Raw genomic sequence first — 19,186 nt, 5'->3', positions numbered from 1 at the left:
AGGCTTTCCGGGCGGGAGTTAGATTCCCGCTTCTGGACATTATAGTGGAGGCCCTCAAGTTTTACGGGGTGGCCCCCTCCCAACTGGCGCCTAATAGTTGGCGTACCCTCCTGGCCTCTGTGGCCAAGGCGGGTTGGTGCAAGGTTCAGCCCACCCTTCCGCTGCTCCGGGCCTGTGTGGCCCTTAGTCCGTTGGTGAAGGGGGAGGACAACTGGTTGTATCTGACCCAGCGTCCTCAGGTGAAGATTGCGGCGAACTTGCCTTCCTCCATTAAAAGGTGGAAGGAAGAGTATGTGTTTATTACCCCTCCCTCGGGCGTTGAGTGGGACTTTCCTCGTTCTTGGAGGCGCTCCGTTGAGTGGCGAAGGAAGTCTCTCCCCAACGAGTCTAACTACAGCAAGTTTGACTTGGGGAAGCTCGCCTCTGGGGAGGCCGTTGACGTTTCTGAGTTCAGATGGGAGAGGAGTCTGAAGAGGCTTGGCTTGCTGGGGGTTTCAGAGAGGAGGGCTCGCTGCTCGGGCGAGGGGTCGGGGGAGAGTGTTCCCAGCCATCGCGGTGAGCCCCTCTCTCTTCCCTCCTTTTGCTCTCTCTTTTTTTCTTTTTCGTTGATGTTGTTTTCCTTTGCTCTGAGCGTTGGGTGCTCCTGTTTTTGGCAGGAGGTATGTCTTCTTCTGGTGATGTTGGCAAGGGGAAGGGAATCGCGGTGGCGTCAAAAGATTTGGTGAGCCGCAAGAAGATCCCTTCCGACTTTATGGCCGCGGCCAGACAGGGTCGGTCGCAAGCGAAGTCCCTGGCGCCCGTGTCTTCTGGCCCCTCTGGCCGACCGGTCGGGGGGAATGGGGCGGTTAGGCCTTTTCTTCCGGAGTTGGAGCCTTCCGTTAAGAGGGCAGCCCCCTTTAGCGTTGGGGGGGATGCTGGTGACGCGGCCCCTGCTTTTTCAGAGGAGATGCCCAGTCGGATGGATGGGGCGGTTATGACCAAGCTTATTCTGGAACGGGCGGACTTTTCACCGCAGTGTGTTTAGATGCGGGGAGAGCTGTTTAAACCCGACTGGAAGATTGGTGTTGAGGATAGCGTTCTGTCGAACCCCCGGGTTGGGGTGGAGCTTGGGGTGACAACCGCTCTTCCTGGTGACGAGGCGGAGTTGGAGAGCCTAGACCGCAGGGCTCTGGTGGCTCGGTATTTTCACTCGACCTCTTGCGTAAGTCGGAAGTTCTTGCTTATATTTTAGTTTCCTTGTGCTAGTATGCTGGAGGTTTTCTGACGGCTTGTCTCCCTCCCTTTTTCCTGTTTAGTCCCAAAGTTATGCCAGGAGGATGGCTCAGTGGTTGCTTGAGGATGAGGCCGAGATGAGTGTTTTCAGGGAGCGAAATCAGCAGCTGAGTGAGGACCTGGAGAGGTCCCAGGCGGAGAGGGCGGCCCTTGATGACACTATTGCTCAACTTCGGGATGACCTCAGGACGACCGTGGAAGGGAGGAGCCGCGCGTTGGAGCAATTGATAGTGGCCAAGCAAATGCATACCCAGGAGTTGGCGAAGGCGCGGGAGGAATGGCGTGATTCTGAGGAGTTTCTCAGGGCCGCGGCTGCGTTCAGCGTTGATGTTGAGATAGACGCGTATGTCGAATGTCGTCGGCGCGTTTGCGAAGTCGACCCTTCCTTTCCTCTAGACAAGCTGATGCATGAGGCCGAGGGAGGGGCTTCGGCGGCTCTTTCGCCGGTGCTTGCGGAGGCCCTGGGGCCGGTGGAGGAGGGTCTGGCTGCCTCGTCGGAGCCCGTTGCTGCAGAGACTCCTGAGGGGGCTCAGTGATGTTTGGGATGATGCTTGGTCTGTAATAATACTTGAACCATCTTTGGTTTTTTTTTTTTTTTTGGTATACGCAATGTGCCGTGAGTCCTTTGAACTTTCGGCTTTGCCTCTTGGGGAGTTTGAATCGTGCCTTTTTGTTATGCCTCTGGGTGTTGTGTTTTTTTTTGGGCCATTTGAGTTGTGGCCTTTTGTTGGAGTCGGTGCTCCTTGTGCATCCCGTAGGGCGTCTTTTTGTATTGAAGGACTATCTTCCCCTCGAGTGATCAGTTCGGGGTTAATGGGTCCCGCCTGCCCTTAAAGGGGAGGTCTTTTTTTTCATGGGGAGCGTTTTAGGGTATTCTCGGGAGGATCAGTCCCGATGCTACCTCTGTCTCACTCCCTGTTTTCTTTCGGGTCCCTCGTTTATCATGGGCCGGAAAGTGGAGATGCGCACAACTTTTGTAGAAATGCTATTCCATTGATTCTTTGTAGCGGAGGATACACTTTGCTTCTAAAACACAAAAGAAGTAAACAAAACACTTGTCAAATTTTAAAGGAAAGCACTTACCCTGACTTTTTACTGGTAGAATTCTCGGAGGTTATCCATACTCCAGCTTCGAGGGACTGGTGTTCCGTCGAGGCATTCTAGTTGGTAGGCCCCGGGGCGGAGTGTCCGAACGACCCTGTATGGTCCTTCCCATTTGGGTGCGAGTTTCCCAGTGTTATGGGGGTCGGATACCTCTGCCCTTCGTAGTACCAAGTCTCCGGGTTTTACCGAGCGCTTTTTTACTCGGGCGTTGTAGTACCGTGCCACTCTTTGCTGGTAGAGGCGGTTCGGAGGAGGGCCTGCTCCCTTTTCTCTAGTACGAGGTCGAGGGCATTCTGGAGGAGTTCGGAATTTCCCTGCTCGTCATAGTTTTCCGTACAGAAGTTGGAGAGGCCAATTTCCAGCGGGACGACTGTCTCGACCCCGAAAGTTAAGCTGAAGGGGGTTTCTCCAGTCGCTATTCGGGGCGTCGTTCGATAGGCTCAGAGGACGCTGAGGAGTGCTTCAGCCCAGTTTTTCCCGGCCTCTCCCAACCGCTTCTTGAGGCTCTGAAGCAGGATTCGGTTAGTTACTTCTACCTGCCCGTTGGCTTGCGGGTGCGCTACGGAGGCGAAACGGTGCTCGATGCTTAGGCTGTCGCAGAACCTGCTAAACTCGGCGCTCGCGAACTGGGGGCCGTTGTCCGTTACGAGTGTCTTTGGAATTCCGAAACGGCAGACTATGTCGTGATAGAAGAATTTTTCCGTCGCTTTGGAGTTAGGTTTTGTCACGGCTTTGACTTCGACCCATTTGATGAAATAGTCGATGGCGACGTATAGCATTGTGTGCCCCCCGGGAGCTTTTGGGAAGGGCCCGAGTAGGTCCATGCCCCACATGGCGAAGGGCAGGGGTCCTGCCATCGCGGTGTAAGGCGTGGCTAGTTGGCGGGGAGTGGTCGCGTACCTCTGGCAGGGGGCGCATTTTTGACGAATTCTTTGGCATCCCTGAGGATCGTAGGCCAGAAGTAACTGTGCCTTACGATTTTCTGAGCCAGGGTTCTGCCGCCCCCGTGGTCTCCGCAGATCCATTCGTGTACCTCTCTGAGCGCGTACTCTGACTCCGAGGGCACCAGGCATCGGAGATACGGCCACGTGTATGAACGTTTATAGAGCCTGGGCCCATGGACCACGTAGTGGGCGGCCCTCGCGGCTAGGCGCCGGGCCTCCAGTTTATCTGTGGGTAGCCTTCCGTCTCTTAGGTATCGCATGATGGGGTCCATCCAATTTGGCCCGGGCGGGATTTCCAAGACTTGCACCTCGTCGATGCTGGGGTGGGATAGTATTTCCGTGAGTACGGTGCCGAAGTCATGGGTCTCTTCGGCGGCCATTTTTGACAATGCGTCCGCCCGATTGTTCATGTCTCGTGGCACCTGAAGGATTTCTACCTTACCCATTCCCTGTAGTTTTTCTTTCACCTTTAGGAGGTATTTCTTCATTCTGAAGCCCTTAGCTTCGTACGCTCTGTTCACTTGGTTGACGATGAGTTGGGAGTCGCTGTGGAGTTTTAGCTTTTCCGCGCCTAGCTCCGCGGCTAGATTTAGCCCTGCTAGCAAGGCTTCGTACTCGGCCTCGTTGTTGGAGGCTTTGAAGTTTAGCCGGAGGGCGTATTCTAGCACGAATCCTTCCGGGCCGCGGAGGACCACGCCTGCCCCGTACCCCGTTTTTCCCGCTGACCCATCAACGTGGAGGGTCCAGGGGACCTCGTCGTCGTGTTCTGCTGGGGCCGGCGCTATGTCTTCGCGAGCGGTCTGCTCGGAGGGGCGCTCGTTACTTTCAACTGTCGCTGGTTCTGCAGCCGGGGCAGTGGATTCTACTATAAAATCAGTGAGGGCTTGGGATTTGATAGCCGGTCTCGGTCGGACTTGTATGTCGAACTCTCCCAGCTCCACGGCCCAGCTTACCATCCTACCCGAAGTTTCTGGCTTCTGGAGAATTTTCCGCAATGGTTGGTCAGTTAGAAGTACGATGGGGTGGGCCTGGAAGTAGGGACGGAGCTTTCGGGCGGCGCTGACGACGGTGAGGGCGAACTTTTCTATGCTGAGGTACCGGATTTCTGCGCCGTGAAGCATCTTGCTCATGTACTATACCGGGTGTTCCTTCTTGTCGCTCCGCCTGGCCAGTACCGCACTTACCGCCGTAGGGCTGATGGCCAGGTACAGAAACAGTTCCTCCCCCGGCTCGGGTTTGGCCAGTATGGGAGGTGTCTGGAGGTATTGCTTTAGAGCGTCGAAGGCTTCCTGGCAGGCGGGGGTCCATTCGAATTCACGTATATTTTTCAGCTGTTTGAAGAAGGGCTGGCATTTTTCTGCTGATTTGGGCATGAACCGGCCGAGGGCGGTGATTCGCCCTGCGAGCCTCTGTACTTCAACCGCCGTCGTCGGCGGCTTCATGTCCAGAATGGCCTGGATTTTTTCGGGGTTGGCCTCGATTCCTCTCTGGCTAACCATGAACCCTAAGAATTTTCCGGAAGTTACTCCGAAGGCGCATTTGGCGGGGTTCAGCTTCATCCGGGCTTTCCGTAGGGCGTTGAAGGTTTCTTGTAGGTCAGGGATGTGCTTGGAGGCTTCCAGGCTCTTCACCAACATGTCGTCTACATACACCTCTACGTTTCTTCCGATTTGGGCGGGAATAGCTTGTTCACGAGCCGTTGGTAGGTGGCACCGGCATTTTTCAATCCGAAAGGCATGACGGTGTAGCAGTAGACGCCTTGGTCAGTGATGAACGCTATTTTCGGGATATCTGGCTCGTGCATTTTTACTTGATTGTAGCCTGAGAACGCGTCCAGGAAGGTGAGGAGCTCGTGCCCGGACGTGGCGTCGATGAGTTGGTCTATGCGCGGAAGCGGGTAGGGGTCCTTTGGGCAGGCTCAGTTTAGGTCCGTGAAGTCTATACAGGCCCGCCAGCCCCCGCTAGCCTTTTTGACCATGACGACATTAGACAGCCACTCCGGGTACCAGATTTCCCTGATGAATCCGGCTTGTAGCAGCTTTTCCACTTCGGCTTTGATGTGAGTCTGACGTTCTACCGCAAAGTTTCTCTTTTTCTGCCGGACGGGCTTAAGGGCAGGGTTCACGTTTAACTTGTGAACGGCTAACTCCTTGGGTATCCCGGGCATATCTCTGGTGGACCATGCGAACATGTCTTTGTTTGCTCTGAGGAAGTCGACCATCTGGTTTCGCAGGGGGCCTTTTAGCAGGGAGCTGATCCGAATTTGTCTTTCCGGTTGATCTTGGGTTAGGGGGATGGAGTCTAGCTCCTCGGCGGGCTCTCCTCTGATTGTGCGGGCCCGCTGCCGGGGGTCCTCGCTGTCGATCGAGAAATTTTCGGCCAGCGCGTTGGTTCCTCTTAGGCTTGCAGCGTAGCATTGGCGTGCTATCATCTGTTGTCCCCGGACTTCCCCTACCCCGGTTGGAGTGGGGAATTTCATTTTGAGGTGGGGGGTGGAGACCACTGCCCCCAGATCCCTTAGGGCGGGGCGCCCGATGATGGCACTGTAGGTGAAGGGTATGTCTACGACCATGAAGGTGGTCAAGATGGTCTTCTGGAGGGGGTACGTCCCGAAAGTCACAGGTAGATCGATTTTGCCGTTGACCTGTACGGACGCACCGGAGAACCCGTAGATAGAATACTCTGCGGGTCCGAGCCTTTCTTGACCCAATTTTATTTCTTCGAAGGTTCCGAGGTGTAACACGTTGACGGAGCTTCCTGTGTCGACCAGAATCTTTCCAATGTCGAAGTTGGCGACGACTAGTCTGACGACCAGTGCGTCGTCATGTGGGACCTGTAGCCCATCGAGGTCTTCGTTGGAGAAGGTAATGATCTGGTCTTGTCGGGGTGGATCCGTCCGGGCCTTCTTGGAAGGCATGTCCATGGAGAATACTCGTTCGGCGTACGCTCGCCGGCCGGCCGTTGTTGGTCCTCCTGCTGCCGGTCCTCCCGAGATGACATTGATTTTTCCTATTATGGTAGGCGGCTGCTCGCGGGCGTGCGGTTGCTCGGGGGGCTCCTCTCTCCGGGGGCGCTGGGAGCGGCGTGCGTCGTGCCTGCTGTGGGATCGTCGTCTACTTTGGGGGCGACGCTCGCTCGGGGATCGGTGCCGGCTCACGGATCGGTGCCGGCTTATGAATCGGCGGTGGCGATCTGGCTGGCGCCTATCGGGTGACCGACGCCTGCCTCTGGGTTCGTCGGATGGGTGCTGGATCTCGCGCGAACTTTCGCCAGGGTTCCTGAGATATTGGTTCAGGTGTCCTTCTTCGGCCAGCCTCTCTATCTGGAGGCGGAGGTGGAAGCAATGGTCGGTTTCGTGGCCGTGGTCCCCGTGGAATTCGCAGAATTTTTTGGCGGATCACTTCTTTGGGTCCGTGGCCATTTGCTTGGGGGGGGGGGGGGGTCAGGAGGCCCTGATCTCTGATGGCTAGTAGGACGTGGGAGAGAGGAACTTTTAGCGGGGCGCTTCCCAGTCTTTCGAAGACGGGAATAGGGTTTTGGCCCGTTTGTTTTTCTTCGGCTCTCGGTCTTGGGGCCCTCCGGCCGTCGCTGTTTTCCTTTCATCGGGGCCGAGGTTGGCTCGTTCTCGGGCGCAGGCTTCTTTTGCCCGTACGAACTTGTCGGCTTTGGACTCGAGCTCCTGCAGGTCTCGTGGCGGCTTGAGGGTGAGATGCAGCTTGAGGTTTGGGTCGGTGGTGGCGTGCTTTAATGTGGCGACCGCTATTTGGACGTCCATGTTAGAAAGTTGGGCTAGTTCGGCGTTGAACTTTAACATGAAGTCTCTTAGGGTCTCGTTTCTCCCCTGTCGGAGAGCCAGGAGGGCGTCTGCCGGATCATGGCGGAGGCGGTTGTTGGCGAACCTGGTACTGAATTTCCTCCCGAATTCGTGGAAGGATGGGACGGAGTCGGGCTCCAGCCTCATGTACCAATCGTTGGCGGTTTTTCTCAGCAGGGAGGCGAAGGCTCTGCACATGAATCCGTCCGACGCGCATCGGAGCGTCATCACCCTTTTGAAGGTTTGGAGAACTCGAGGGGGTCCGTGCTTCCGTCGTATAGACCGAAGCGGGAGAGGTCTATGCCTGCCTCTGCTGGGGTTTTTAAGATTTCCGCTGTAAAGGGGGACGCTGTCTCCCTTTCCCATTCGTCGAGGATGCCATGGGTGTAGGGCTTTTTCATTTCCAACCTTACCTCACGGATTTGCCTCTATAGGTCGGCTATCGGATCCGTGATGGGTGGTTGTGCTGAGGTTGCTACTTCTTTCGCCCGTGTTGGGGGCGGTTGCTGGAGATGGGCAGCCCGAGTCGGGGGAGTATGGCTTGGCGTAGCCTGTCTCCCGCTTTTTTGAGGGCGTCCCCCTGCTGTGGGGGGCAGAGGGCTGTTTGCTGAGGGGGATGGTGTTCGGTGAGTCGGCGCTCGCCTTTGGCGGGGATGACGTTCTCCAAGTTGTCCTTCGTTGCTTTCGCCGCAGGCTTCTGCGCGGTCCTGCGTTGCCAGGGGCCTCCTTGGGGGCTGAGGGTTCGACGGGGGTAGGCGTTGGAGTAGCTCTCGGCGGAGTTCGTTGAACATCTCCATGGTGGGCACCATCTGCGGCGTGCTGGATGAGGGTTGACGTTGGCCTGAGTGTGGCGAAGTAGGCTCCCGGGAGCTCGAGGTGCAGGTTTGTGCGCGCTGGGCTTGGCTTCTGGTCATTACTCCTATTTCCTGCTGTTGGGTGTGGTTTCTCATCACTATAAGGCGTTCAGTGCTCGACGAGTCCCACGGATGGCGCCAGTATGATGGCGTCTGGATCCGGGTCTGCGATCGCGCGGTCGGTAGAGTTCCTCCGCGGGGTCTGCAATCACAAACAAAGGGGGTCAGGGGGTCCGGGGTGGGTCCCAGACGACCACTTCGACACCCAAGTCAGATCCTTCGACCAGTCAATATAAAGGACAGCGAGGAAAGGAAGGGGGGTTTGACCAGGGTTACCAGGTTCGGAGCGCAGGCTCTTTTCTGGGTGTGTGTGAGTGGGTCGGAGGGGACTAGCAGGGAGAGTGGGATCGAGTCCCTAATCTCCTCTGTTGCTGTCTCGCCTCTTTTTCCGGTTGTATCAGTGGTGCTGCGAACGGGGATAATTTTCTCGGGGTCTTTTCTCTCAGGATTGCGGGGGGCCTTTCTTCTTTCCCTCCTCCTCCTTTTTAAAGGGAGGCGGACGGCTTTCTCATCATTATGGAAGGAGATTTATCCTTTGAGGGATTGGGCCGCTTTTCTGTCTCGCCGGCGCGTGTGCTTCTCCGGCGCGCATGCCTTGCTGGTTGCTTTTCTTCCATACTGTGATGATGAGGCTGGGGCGGTGGAGAAACGACACGTGTTGCGTCTGTGGGATCTTTACCGCTTTCTCACGTCATCTTCCATGATGATCTGAGTTGTCTGTGCGTGGACGACACGTGGCGTCCTCCGGGAGGCGGTGCCTTATTTGTACCCTATCAGATCCCATTTCTAAACAATCCAAAATATATTAAAAGCCAGGTTGAATGGAAAAGAACATATAAACGGCTTCAATGCAATGTAGAAATGAAGTAATATATCTAGTTAGAGATCAAATGGAAGATGATCCTAGATTGAAGAGAAAATGCTTGAGATTTAAAAAAAAAAAAATTCATGAAATACCCACTGGGAAGACAAAGGTGGAAATTTCATAATTGCAGAGAAGGGTGAAATCTCTGAAGGGAAATCCATTTAAACACCAAAGAAAAGACCCATTTAAGTATTCTTTTCTTTCCGTTCAAGCAATCCCGAAAAAGAAGAGAAAAAATGAAAAATTTGCCAAGATTTCCCCTTAGAAATCACAATTCTTATGTAGTTACAAACCCGAAAAATAAAAAATTGAGGGGAGAATGAAGAAGAAGACTACAAATAAATAAATAAAAATCTCCTCCTTGTCCGCAAATATCGCCTGGATCACCAGGGTGTAGGGTTAAGGAGTGGATGTATTTTTTGTGTATTGAGGGGTGTTCGAGAGAAAATGGGGGAAAGGGAATTTACTCTGAATTTTTTTTTTCTCTTTTACTTGTGAGAACACCAAAAACAGCATAAATGTTGCTAGAAAACACAATAGAACTCTTAAAAAATGCAATTTTTTGGCTATATTTCCGTAATTATCATGTTTTGGGATTGAAAAATGTTACATTCTCCCCCTTTTCTTCCCCATGTCACCCCCTTTGTTGTTTAAAAAGAGTTGTCCTAAATACGCTAGAGGGATTGGTCTGAGGAAGAAAAGATGGTGAATATATCACTTCCCTTTGGAATTTTCTCTTTTATTAAAAAAATGCACATTTTTTTACGTTTCTTTTTTTTTTTTAAATCGGCAATATTTGTGACATAAATGTATAGTACTCTAGTGCAACTATTTCTCTCATCTACCTTTAGTTACATGTTAAGTGCTTTGTTTGTTTTTTTTTGAATGATTAAGTGCTTTGTTTGTAACTAGGACAACAATGGAATCCTTTTTCCATTTAACTAATGCTTATAGGAGAATTTATATGGTGCCCGACCGTGAAATCAAGAAGGGCAGAGTGTCAAAACTCAGCCCCTTGATTTTTGATCCTGGTCAAACCCCCCCTTTTGACTTTCCACTTAGATAAAAAATCAAGGGGCAGAGTTTTGACACTCTGCCCTTCTTGATTTCAAGGTTGGCCACCATATAAAAACTCTGCTTATAGTTGCTGTGTTTCATTGTACATCGTGGTGCTACTGCTCATTGATTTATTGTTGTTAACACTTTCCTATGGGACTGAACTTTTGTTTCTTTGGTCAGCCTAACAGAAATTCAAAATGCTCGTGGTATTATGGATGTCCTTGCAGAAATGCTAAATGCTTTAGATCCAGCGAACAAAGAGGTCTGTGTAGATGAGATTCTTAACTTTAAAATAGGTTCTCCTTTGTTACAGTATTTTGCCGATGACATGTGGATGATTTCATATTTAGAACCACATATAACTCGACATACCCAAGAAACTCCTTTTGTATGAAATCAAGAGTCAGGTCAAGTTAATGGGGTGTCTCCGTTTTCTTTTAACTGGTAAAAACTCATTGAAGTACTAGAAACACTAAAAAATTTCATTCATGTATTCAAAATCTCAATTTAGTATTCAAAAAATCCATATATATCACAAGCTTTTTTAACTTTTAAACTAGATTAGTAATTGCCGAGTTCCAAGTCAATTGAGGCTCGGGCTGTTTTTGAGACGTTTCCTTCTTTTAGCTTTCTCCGCATATCATTGTATTATTGAGCCATCTCAGTGGTGATTTTCAGGGTCTCAAGCAGGAGGTAATCGTTGACCTTGTTGAACAGTGTCGAACGTACAAGCAAAGAGGGGTCCAGCTTGTGAACACAACTTCGTAAGGCTCCTTCTCCCCGCTACTCTATCGTCATGGTTTTGTATAGCCTACGTAACAAGGACCCATGACTTTCAGGTGTTCCTGGGCCTGTCCATATGTATTAACACAGGTGTTGTCATACTCTTTTGGAAGGTTGGTGTTGTCATCACATTTGTGAGAGGGGGCTAAGTACATCAGTTTATGCCCCCATCTGTGAGACACTTTGGAAAGAAAGAAATCAAATCATTATTTACAACAGAAGCACATCAATTGGAACTTGCCTAAAAGAGAAAAAAAAAACTCTGCAATTGGAAGGCTTTTACTTGACATCAAAAGCTTGATTGTTGGGTGGGTGCTTGTCGGAAAGAATTTTTGGGCTTAACAGTGCAAGACTTCTTTAGAAAATGAGCAGTAGGTGATTTCTGCATCATACCGTTAACTTTAATTTTGATGGGCAGTTCTTTGGTAACCAGGGGCCCGTGGAAGGGGAGGTGTTTTCAGAAATGATAAGGGGTAATGCTGTTCTCAGACCCTGTAGGCCTTAACTGCCCTAATGAACCAAGTGCCCTCCTTACCGGGGCTGCATGTTTTCTTATCAGGGGATGGGGGGAGGTCTATGTATTGAAGGCGACTCATTCGATGTGATTGCTTGGCTGGTCCGTAGTACTTTGGGCCCACGACAGTTAGCTCACATAATCGACGAGATTGTTGATGTGTTTTGAGGAAATGTTTTCTCCTTTTTTCCACGTGCTTCGAGAGGCTATTGAGGCTGTAATGAGAGAAGTTTTTACTTTGGGGCAATCTGTGCCCCTCATGTAATTTTCTTCTTCTCATTTTAGCGTATTCTCTCTGTTACATTAAAAAAATCAAAAACAAAAGAGCACTGACCAACACGTGTCGGCGTGATTGGCTATCACTAGGTTTTCTATTTTCTCCTATGCATATATACTTCTTCTAGTTGCAAAAAATGCCTTGACACCTTTTAGGATATGAAGTGTTCTTTGAGTATTGAAATATTTTGGATTTTTGTTTGTTTCAAATTCCCAGCTTCCAAAATGGCTATTCAGTGCTAACGTTCTTTCACTTGTTACAGGGAAGAAGAGCTGCTTATTCAAGGATTGGGACTGAATGATGACTTGCAGCGTGTACTGATCAAACATGATGCCATTTCTTCAGGCTCTCTTGTTCGAGCAGAGAAACCCAAACCTCCTCCTCAAGCACTCGTAGATATTGGTGATAAAAAGACACAGACTGATCAGGGGTAATCTGAGTTTTCTCACAAGACTGTTTACTTTGATGACTATTGCAGTATATGTCATTAGTTGGTCATTAATCTATGTAAAACTAAGTTTAGTTAGGGAAAATGTGGTGAAGTAACAGTTAAAAATAGGAAAAATAAAAGCACTAGTTTAAAGGTGGGACAAATGGTTTCATCCTTTTTACTTATTTTCTAGGAAGAACAATTTTTCAAAGATGTGTTTCTAAAATCCTCTCCCTTATCTATGAGAATTCATAAAAGAAGATTGAGCAGAGTATTTTTGCTTTTGGCCTTTGTCGAACCAAGCTGTGTTCGTGAAAAATTTGATCGGTTGATCATTTATTTGCCAAATTTTTTCAGAAATGCATATTCACTGATCCTGGCCAAACCAATGGACTCAACCAGGTTTCACATTTGGAGTTTCATGTCCAACTGCTGATCTTTCATATTTCTGATTTTCATATTGTCTACATCTTGTGCAATTTCAGATTTCAAAGTATCCTCATTGGGATGCTTTCATATATTGATATCCTTCAGATGTCACTTGCATAATTTTAAATTTCGGCCAAAATATTCGGTACCTTGAATGTGAGTTTTACATGATTTCCCCTAAATTTCCCCGAAATCTTGAAATTTCGTTTTTTACCCTTATTTACGAAATTTCTACCGAAATGTTAAAGATTTCCACCAAAATTTCCATAGAAATGGCTGAAATTTCCACCGCAATTTTATACATTTTGGTGAAAATTTATAAAAAAAATCGAAATTTTGTCAAAATTTTACATGATTTCGGGCGAAATTTCCATTTCGGTTTTGGTCCACTGAAACCAACATTTAAAACCTTGGTCACTTGCCATCTCCTCCATTGCCATTGACGAACATAAGATTTGAAACTTTTCTATGCAGGTCTACTTCAAATGCAGGGACAGGAAATCAGCACCATTTTCAGCAGTTACTTCTCCCTGCACCTCCTGCATCAAATGGTACAGCAATAACCTCTTTGGCTTTGGCAAAGATCGAACCCCCTATTGACCTTCTCAGTGGTGATTACAATTCACCAACTGCCAATTCACTAGCTCTTGTTCCTGTCACTACAACAACTCCCAGCTCCAACTCTCAACAGGACATCTTTGGTCTTTCGGACATGTTTTCCGAGAAAAACAATACTACCAATTCCTTTGACTCTCAACCAGTTTATTCAGCACCACAGACATACCCTTCAACACCTCAGTGCCAGCAGCCACTGCAGCCACTGCAGCCTCCACAGCCTGGGTTTTATCCGAATGGGAGCATCCAAAATATGGTGCAACCTTCATATGAGCAGGCGCGCAACAGACCCATTTGAACCATGGTCAGAATCCTGCATGGAATGGTGAGGTTGTTAGAGAAATAATTCTGTATCTGTTGGAAAGAAAAAGCAGTAACCAGTTTGCTTCAAGGCGCGAAATCGCTTTCCTTAAGACAGATTTCGCCCCCACTAGAAGTGTACAAAGGGGATCCGCGAACTGCCTCCAAGATACAATGAAGCCAGTAGGAATGTCCTACTAATTTGACGACGCTATGCACAAGCGGAGTCAAATCCGAAATGCCCTTAGAATCTTACAAGCCTGAGAGAATCAGTCTAATTTCTGTTACTGCAGTATAACAGTAATTAGATAAACAATAAGAAAATAGTTTAGTAAAACGAATTTTGGTGGGAGCAAGAAAGAGAGTATAATGCACTAGAAGTCTTAAGAATTTATCCAGAAATGGGTAAATTCGATTGTACTTTGAAATGGTTGGGTTCTGCAACTTTTATAGAGCCTCTGGTGTCTTTTCAGTGTGAAAAGCACCCCTGTATAGAGTCTTTCCAGATCGGTTTGAATTCTGGCCGTTAGATCGCGCCCATACGCGATTCAACGAACCAGATCAATCCTAGAGAGTCTGTTGGGATATTTAAATTCCCGTCCTCCCATCTAACCGTTAGATGATCCATCTATGGTACAGATCGCACCCCTTAGATCCTTGACCGTTGGGAAGGGACACAACCCAATGGATCGCACCCACTGACCGTTGGAGCACTGGGCCCGCTGGGCCGACCGTTGTGCTCGAATCAAAGCCCAACCCAATCGAACTATTCGACACTGGGCTTGGGCTTGATGGGCCTTTGAACTATTCGGCCCACCCACTAGACCGATCCACAATCGTCTAGATCCAACGGTCCAGATCAGATCTGGAAAAATTAAAGGCTCCAATCGCTCCTCGCTACGATGCGGCGTGCGAAGTGCAAAGTGCGCCTAAAAAAGCGCCACTATGCGCCCTATAGCCCATTGCCCACGCCGCGCGTGCGTGTGCGCGTGCGCGTGCGCGAACGGTGCGTTGCACCGTCCCGCGGGTCCAACCATGGGTTCAACCCAATGTGCAATCAAACAAGTAATAGAAAAGTGTAGTGCTTTATAAGCCCTTCTCTTTCTTTTCTCTCATCCGATTTGGGACTATCTTTTCAATAACATTACACTATTCTCTTTCTCTTGCAAAAAGCAACTATTTCCAAAGAAAAGTTTTTCTTTTTCCAAAACACACTTAAAGAAAATATTTTCCAAAAATTGTTTTGACCAAAAACACTTGATTTTGAAAAATCTTTAACAGAGGTTGCTCAGAGCATGAATCCACAGCAACAATCCCCCATTTATGGTACATTATCTTTTTCTCAATTGTTCCACCTTTAGAATGTAATCACAAATCTTTGATTCTTGGTGCTTCTCCTATGTTGGATTCTTATGATTTCCAACTGCTCCGAATCCTAACATCAGTTAGTTTCTGCTTTCCACATTAAATAATGATAGGTACGTGGCACTTGGAATTATAAGATTGATGAGAGGATTGAATAGAAAATGGATAACTGGAATTTCTTAACTCGACTATTCTATCATTAAGTACCCATGTTGGACACGTTTCGGATTACAATACTTTGGGATTCTTTGAGACACTTCTATATTGTTTTACCTATTTTTTTAATAATAATACTATTACTTTGCAATTACCCCATGTTTTGGGCTTTTTCCATCCTAATAGTATGTTTTTATGTGGAAATAAACATTATATTTACTTACCTATTCAAACTTTCAATATATTATTTGTCGTAACTTTTTTAGTGTAAAAGTTTTAAAATTTGAGAATTGATTAAGAGAGAACATTTCCTACACACTTGTGTAGGTAAGTTACCTACGCACTACCTTAAAATACAGTGGGGGCCCACATTGTTTGGGTGATCCAAACAATTCATTTGAATGGTCCTCACATAGATAGGGTGTCCACAAAAAATCAGATCCATAGGATCATCCTAACCATTCAAACTATGGAGGCAAAAAGTGGACTAATTTGTGAAGGTTTATACACGTCCATTTTACCTCCACAAATCGTAGGGTTGGGATGATCTTATGGATCTGATTTTTTGTGGACACCCTATCTATGTGAGGACCATTCAAATGAATTGTTTGGATTACCCAAACAATGTGGGCCCCCACTGTATTTTAAGGTAGTGCGTAAGTAACTTACCTACACAAGTGTGTAGGAAATGTTCTCTCATTGATGAAACTATTTTGGCGAATCCACAAATCTTTCCATTGAGATTTGCCGAATTCGACACTCGATATCCGTGTTGGAATCTGACACTCGTATCTGTACTGATACTGGATACAACATATCCAGTCCTCTCAAAACCCTAGCTCATGTTTGCAATGAGGTTAATTTGTCTAGTTCTGCATTGTAGAACGTTTTTTTGTCTGATCTTCTTGCTTGGTAGGAATTTTTTCTTTGTTTTGCTTAACCACTGCTCTCACCTTTAAATGACCACAATCATCATTCCGATACCAATCTCTTTCTTCTCTCAACAGGTGCAAGCGTTGAAGGCAATGGAGCCCTTCCACCACCACCCTGGGAAGCACAACCGGTGCAAAGTGACCAATATGAAAGCATGCAACCCCCGCCAATGCAGAACACCCAATCAATGGGCATTTATTCTCAACCAATGCAGAGTGGCCAGCTGGCAGGTATGAATCCTCAACCAATTCAGAGTGGTCAGCTCACAGGTATGCACTATCAACCAATGCCGAGTGGCCAACTATCAGGTATGCATTCTCAACTAATACAGAACAACCAACTAGCCACGGGCATGTATCCTCAACCGATGCCGACCCAACTGGGAGGAATGCATCCTCACCTAATGCAGGGCAGCCACCTTGGCGGTATGTATCCTCAGCCTATTCAAAGCAACCAGTTTTCAGGCTATGGATATGGTGGTCAGCCTCAGTTCCTTGAACAGAGAATGTATGGGCTTTCCACGCAAGATAACAACAGATACATGACCTCGTCCTCTTATCAGATGCCTACTACTACTACTAGCTACATTCAGCCCAACAAGCCCGCCAATATATAGGCTCTCTCTCTCTCTCTCTCTCTCTCTCTCTCTCTCTCTCTTTTTAATGGTGTATACCTAATGGATTCATTTCATAGAAATGTAATGTAAGGAGGATTCATTTAGCCGGATAGATTAGAGCCCAACTAGAACTAGGATTAGAGCCGCAATCCGTGGAAGAACCCAACTAGAACCAGGATTAGAGCCGGGTAGATTCCTTTTACCTTCTTCATGAATTTTTCTAAAGGATTCATTTAGCCGACCCCATGTAGTTTGGGACAAAGGCTTTGTTGAGTTGAATTGAATGGTAACCCCCCCCCCCCCCCAACACACACACACACAGGGCTGCAAATGAACCGAGCCGCACACACACACAGGGCTGCAAATGAACCAAGCCGCTTGTTAAAAGCTCGGCTTGGGCTCGTTCGTTTACTAAATGAGCCGAACCCGAACCAAAAAATTAAGCTCGTCAAATAAACGAGCCGAACTTGAGCTTGGTATAGTTCGGCTTAGAAAAGCTCGTGAGCTTTTTAGGCTCGGTTCATAAAGCCGAGCCGAGCTTTAAAGCTCGGATTTTTTTTTTAATGATAAAATAAAAAAATGTGGGCTATTTATTGGAAATGAAAGGTTGGCTGAGTGGTTAAGGTTTTGGATTTAGACGGCCGGGGTTCAAATCGCACAACTGCCTGTTTTTATTATTCTTGACGAGCCAAGCTTAAGCTCGGTCTCGAATACTTCACGAGCCGAGCCGAACACGATCCTTCATAAAAACTAAACGAGCCGAGCCCGAACATCCCTAAGCTCGGCTCGTTTGCAGCCCTACACACACCATCCCGGTTCATTTTCTTACACTTTGGTTATATATTCACTTCTGCCCCATGTTTTTGTGTACTTTATTCTAAGAAAAATAGATATGTTGTTTTCAAATATCAATTTACAATTGTCTTTGTTTTGCTCAACAAAATAGAATGGTTCAAAAAATTAATTTTCATCTTTGGTATTTTATTAATCTAAATTGATATTTTCATTTTTGTGTAAATTCTATCGTCACAAGATTTCCTATATATGCTAACACCAAGGTTCTTTTAGGGGACTAATATCGCCACTACCATATTTTGATCCCTTATGCAGATTCTCTTTTTTTTTTTACCAGAAACTTGCGGGGGTCAAAATTTTAGCTGATCACTTGTAATTGGAGCTTCAAATTTCTAACTATGATTTTAAGCTAGCATTTATTTCTTTATTTTACACCTTTTCTATTGCGTGACTGATATCTGCACTAGCATATTTTGATAAAGGCACTAACTTTGTTTTATACTTTTTAAATTACTTTTTCATGGCTTTTACAATGCTCGAGGTGTTATAAACGCCCAATCAGAAAAGTGTAATACACCATTTCCTTAATTACGAGTAATTGATCTGCATAGTGTAATTATCAAAATTTGGTTTGCCTTAGTTATTGTATAGTATATATTATTAATACATAAACTCAACTCAACTAAGCCTTTGTCCAAAACTAGTTGGGGTCAGCCAATGAATCCTTTAGAGAATTTTCATGAAGAAGGTGAAATAATCTACCCGGCTCAAATTGACCAAGTCTAATCCAGACACTAGTTGGGTTCGTCTACATAGATCATTTTCTTCCATTCTCTCCTATCCAAGGTCATGTTCTCTATTATGTTCCTAGCCATCAAGTCTTTCGTTGCTGTTTCTACCCAAGATGTTTTTGGTCTGCCCCTACCACTTTTTACTCCATCAACTTGGCACGAGTCACTTCTTCTCACTGGAGTATCTAAAGGCTATGCCCAAACCATCTTAAGCGGTGCTCTCTCATCTTCTCCTCAATTGGTGCCACACTGCCACCCCAACCTTTTTACAGATGTCTTCATTTTCAATTCTATCTAACCTTGTGTGGCGGGACATCCATCTAAGCATATATTACGATACATATTTGATCTCAACTCAACCAAGCCTTTGTCCCATACTTGTGGGGTCGGGTAAATGAATCCTTTAGAAAAATTTCATGAAGAAGGAATCTATACTATACATATTTGATAAAAAAGGAAAACAATCGTGATATTGCAAGGCTAATGATATTGGCATGGTCATGTTTTGATAATTGCACTAGCTCATCTTGTCGTTTATTGATTAAAGAGCTGTCAAAGGCTATTACAATTGCCAAAAAGCTCTCAGAATTCAATTAAAATAGAAGACTAAAGCTGACTTTGTGCAATTATTAAAGCATGGTAGTGCAATGGCCTATTGCAAATAGGCTAATACAGGTACCCTTTTTCTACATCCACTTTTTAGGGTTATTTTTGCCATGAGTTCTCACCATGGCCGTTTTGGATCTAAGACCGTGTTTGGATTGCAGAAAAAATATTTCTACAAAAGAAATTTTACCTTGAATTTTTTTTACTGGGGAAATGATATAGTTACGGCTTATTTAGATGGAGTTAGGGTGTGCCCAAAATATCAGCTCTTTTTGGGCACACCTATCTATGTGAGGGCCCATCAAATGAATGGTTTGCATCACCCAACCAATCTCAACAAAAATAATTTTATACTTTTCTGTGCCATTTTTATATTTTCTGTGCCATTATAAACTCACCAGGGCAATACAATTGGAAGGGAGGATTGGATATTTTCTCAATTTCTAAGGGCAGCTAAGTAAGCTCAGTTCAAGTGAAATCCTCTTATAAGAATGTCCAGTATGCTAAAAATCTAAAAAAAGTACAACATGGTAGTACCTCATTATTCCTCATATAACTACTTGGCGATGACAGGGGAACTTTCGTTCATTACCAAGGGAAATGA

At 47.0% G+C, this 19,186-nt stretch overlaps 4 protein-coding genes across 4 annotated transcripts; 1 reads left to right on the top strand and 3 right to left on the bottom strand.

Annotated features, from left to right (window-relative positions):
- Positions 1-2,573: 2,573 nt before the first annotated feature.
- Positions 2,574-4,450, bottom strand: LOC143866884 (uncharacterized). The gene is made up of 2 exons (XM_077376038.1): positions 3,410-4,450; positions 2,574-2,690 (listed from the first exon to the last, which is right to left on the bottom strand). Exons 1-2 carry the CDS (start codon positions 4,448-4,450, stop codon positions 2,574-2,576), a joined length of 1,158 nt encoding a protein of 385 aa, XP_077232153.1.
- Positions 4,451-5,238: 788 nt separating this feature from the next.
- Positions 5,239-6,243, bottom strand: LOC143866870 (uncharacterized). Its single transcript, XM_077376034.1, has one exon. It carries the CDS (start codon positions 6,241-6,243, stop codon positions 5,239-5,241), a length of 1,005 nt encoding a protein of 334 aa, XP_077232149.1.
- A 570-nt stretch (positions 6,244-6,813) lies between these two features.
- LOC143866856 (uncharacterized) lies at positions 6,814-7,362 on the bottom strand. Its single transcript, XM_077376030.1, has one exon. The coding sequence runs from the start codon at positions 7,360-7,362 to the stop codon at positions 6,814-6,816; it is 549 nt and encodes a 182-aa protein (XP_077232145.1).
- Positions 7,363-7,787: 425 nt separating this feature from the next.
- On the top strand, positions 7,788-16,399 carry LOC143866845 (TOM1-like protein 9). Its single transcript, XM_077376025.1, has 8 exons — positions 7,788-7,885; positions 10,153-10,234; positions 10,651-10,736; positions 10,812-10,868; positions 11,809-11,976; positions 12,880-13,350; positions 14,604-14,646; positions 15,849-16,399. The coding sequence occupies exons 1-6, from the start codon at positions 7,788-7,790 to the stop codon at positions 13,316-13,318; spliced, it is 930 nt and encodes a 309-aa protein (XP_077232140.1). The 3' UTR covers positions 13,319-13,350; positions 14,604-14,646; positions 15,849-16,399.
- Positions 16,400-19,186: the final 2,787 nt, after the last annotated feature.

The sequence above is a fragment of the Tasmannia lanceolata genome, unplaced genomic scaffold (assembly GCF_043159265.1).
Source record: "Tasmannia lanceolata isolate RefF3 unplaced genomic scaffold, GAP_Taslan_0.1 ptg000003l, whole genome shotgun sequence".
Taxonomy (NCBI): domain Eukaryota; kingdom Viridiplantae; phylum Streptophyta; class Magnoliopsida; order Canellales; family Winteraceae; genus Tasmannia; species Tasmannia lanceolata.
Note: the sequence above shows the minus strand (reverse complement) of the source record. Positions and strands in the feature narration are given on the sequence as shown.

Coding starts and splice junctions, on each gene's coding strand:
- LOC143866870 (XM_077376034.1), bottom strand. CDS start 6,243: ATGGACATGCCTTCCAAGAAGGCCCGGACGGATCCACCCCGACAAGAC.
- LOC143866856 (XM_077376030.1), bottom strand. CDS start 7,362: ATGACGCTCCGATGCGCGTCGGACGGATTCATGTGCAGAGCCTTCGCC.
- LOC143866884 (XM_077376038.1), bottom strand. CDS start 4,450: ATGAGCAAGATGCTTCACGGCGCAGAAATCCGGTACCTCAGCATAGAA. Junction 2,691..3,409: donor CAGAGTACGCGCTCAGAGAG/GTACACGAATGG, acceptor TATGACGAGCAG/GGAAATTCCGAACTCCTCCA.
- LOC143866845 (XM_077376025.1), top strand. CDS start 7,788: ATGACGTTCTCCAAGTTGTCCTTCGTTGCTTTCGCCGCAGGCTTCTGC. Junction 10,869..11,808: donor TTGTCATACTCTTTTGGAAG/GTTGGTGTTGTC, acceptor CACTTGTTACAG/GGAAGAAGAGCTGCTTATTC. Junction 11,977..12,879: donor AAGACACAGACTGATCAGGG/GTAATCTGAGTT, acceptor TTTTCTATGCAG/GTCTACTTCAAATGCAGGGA.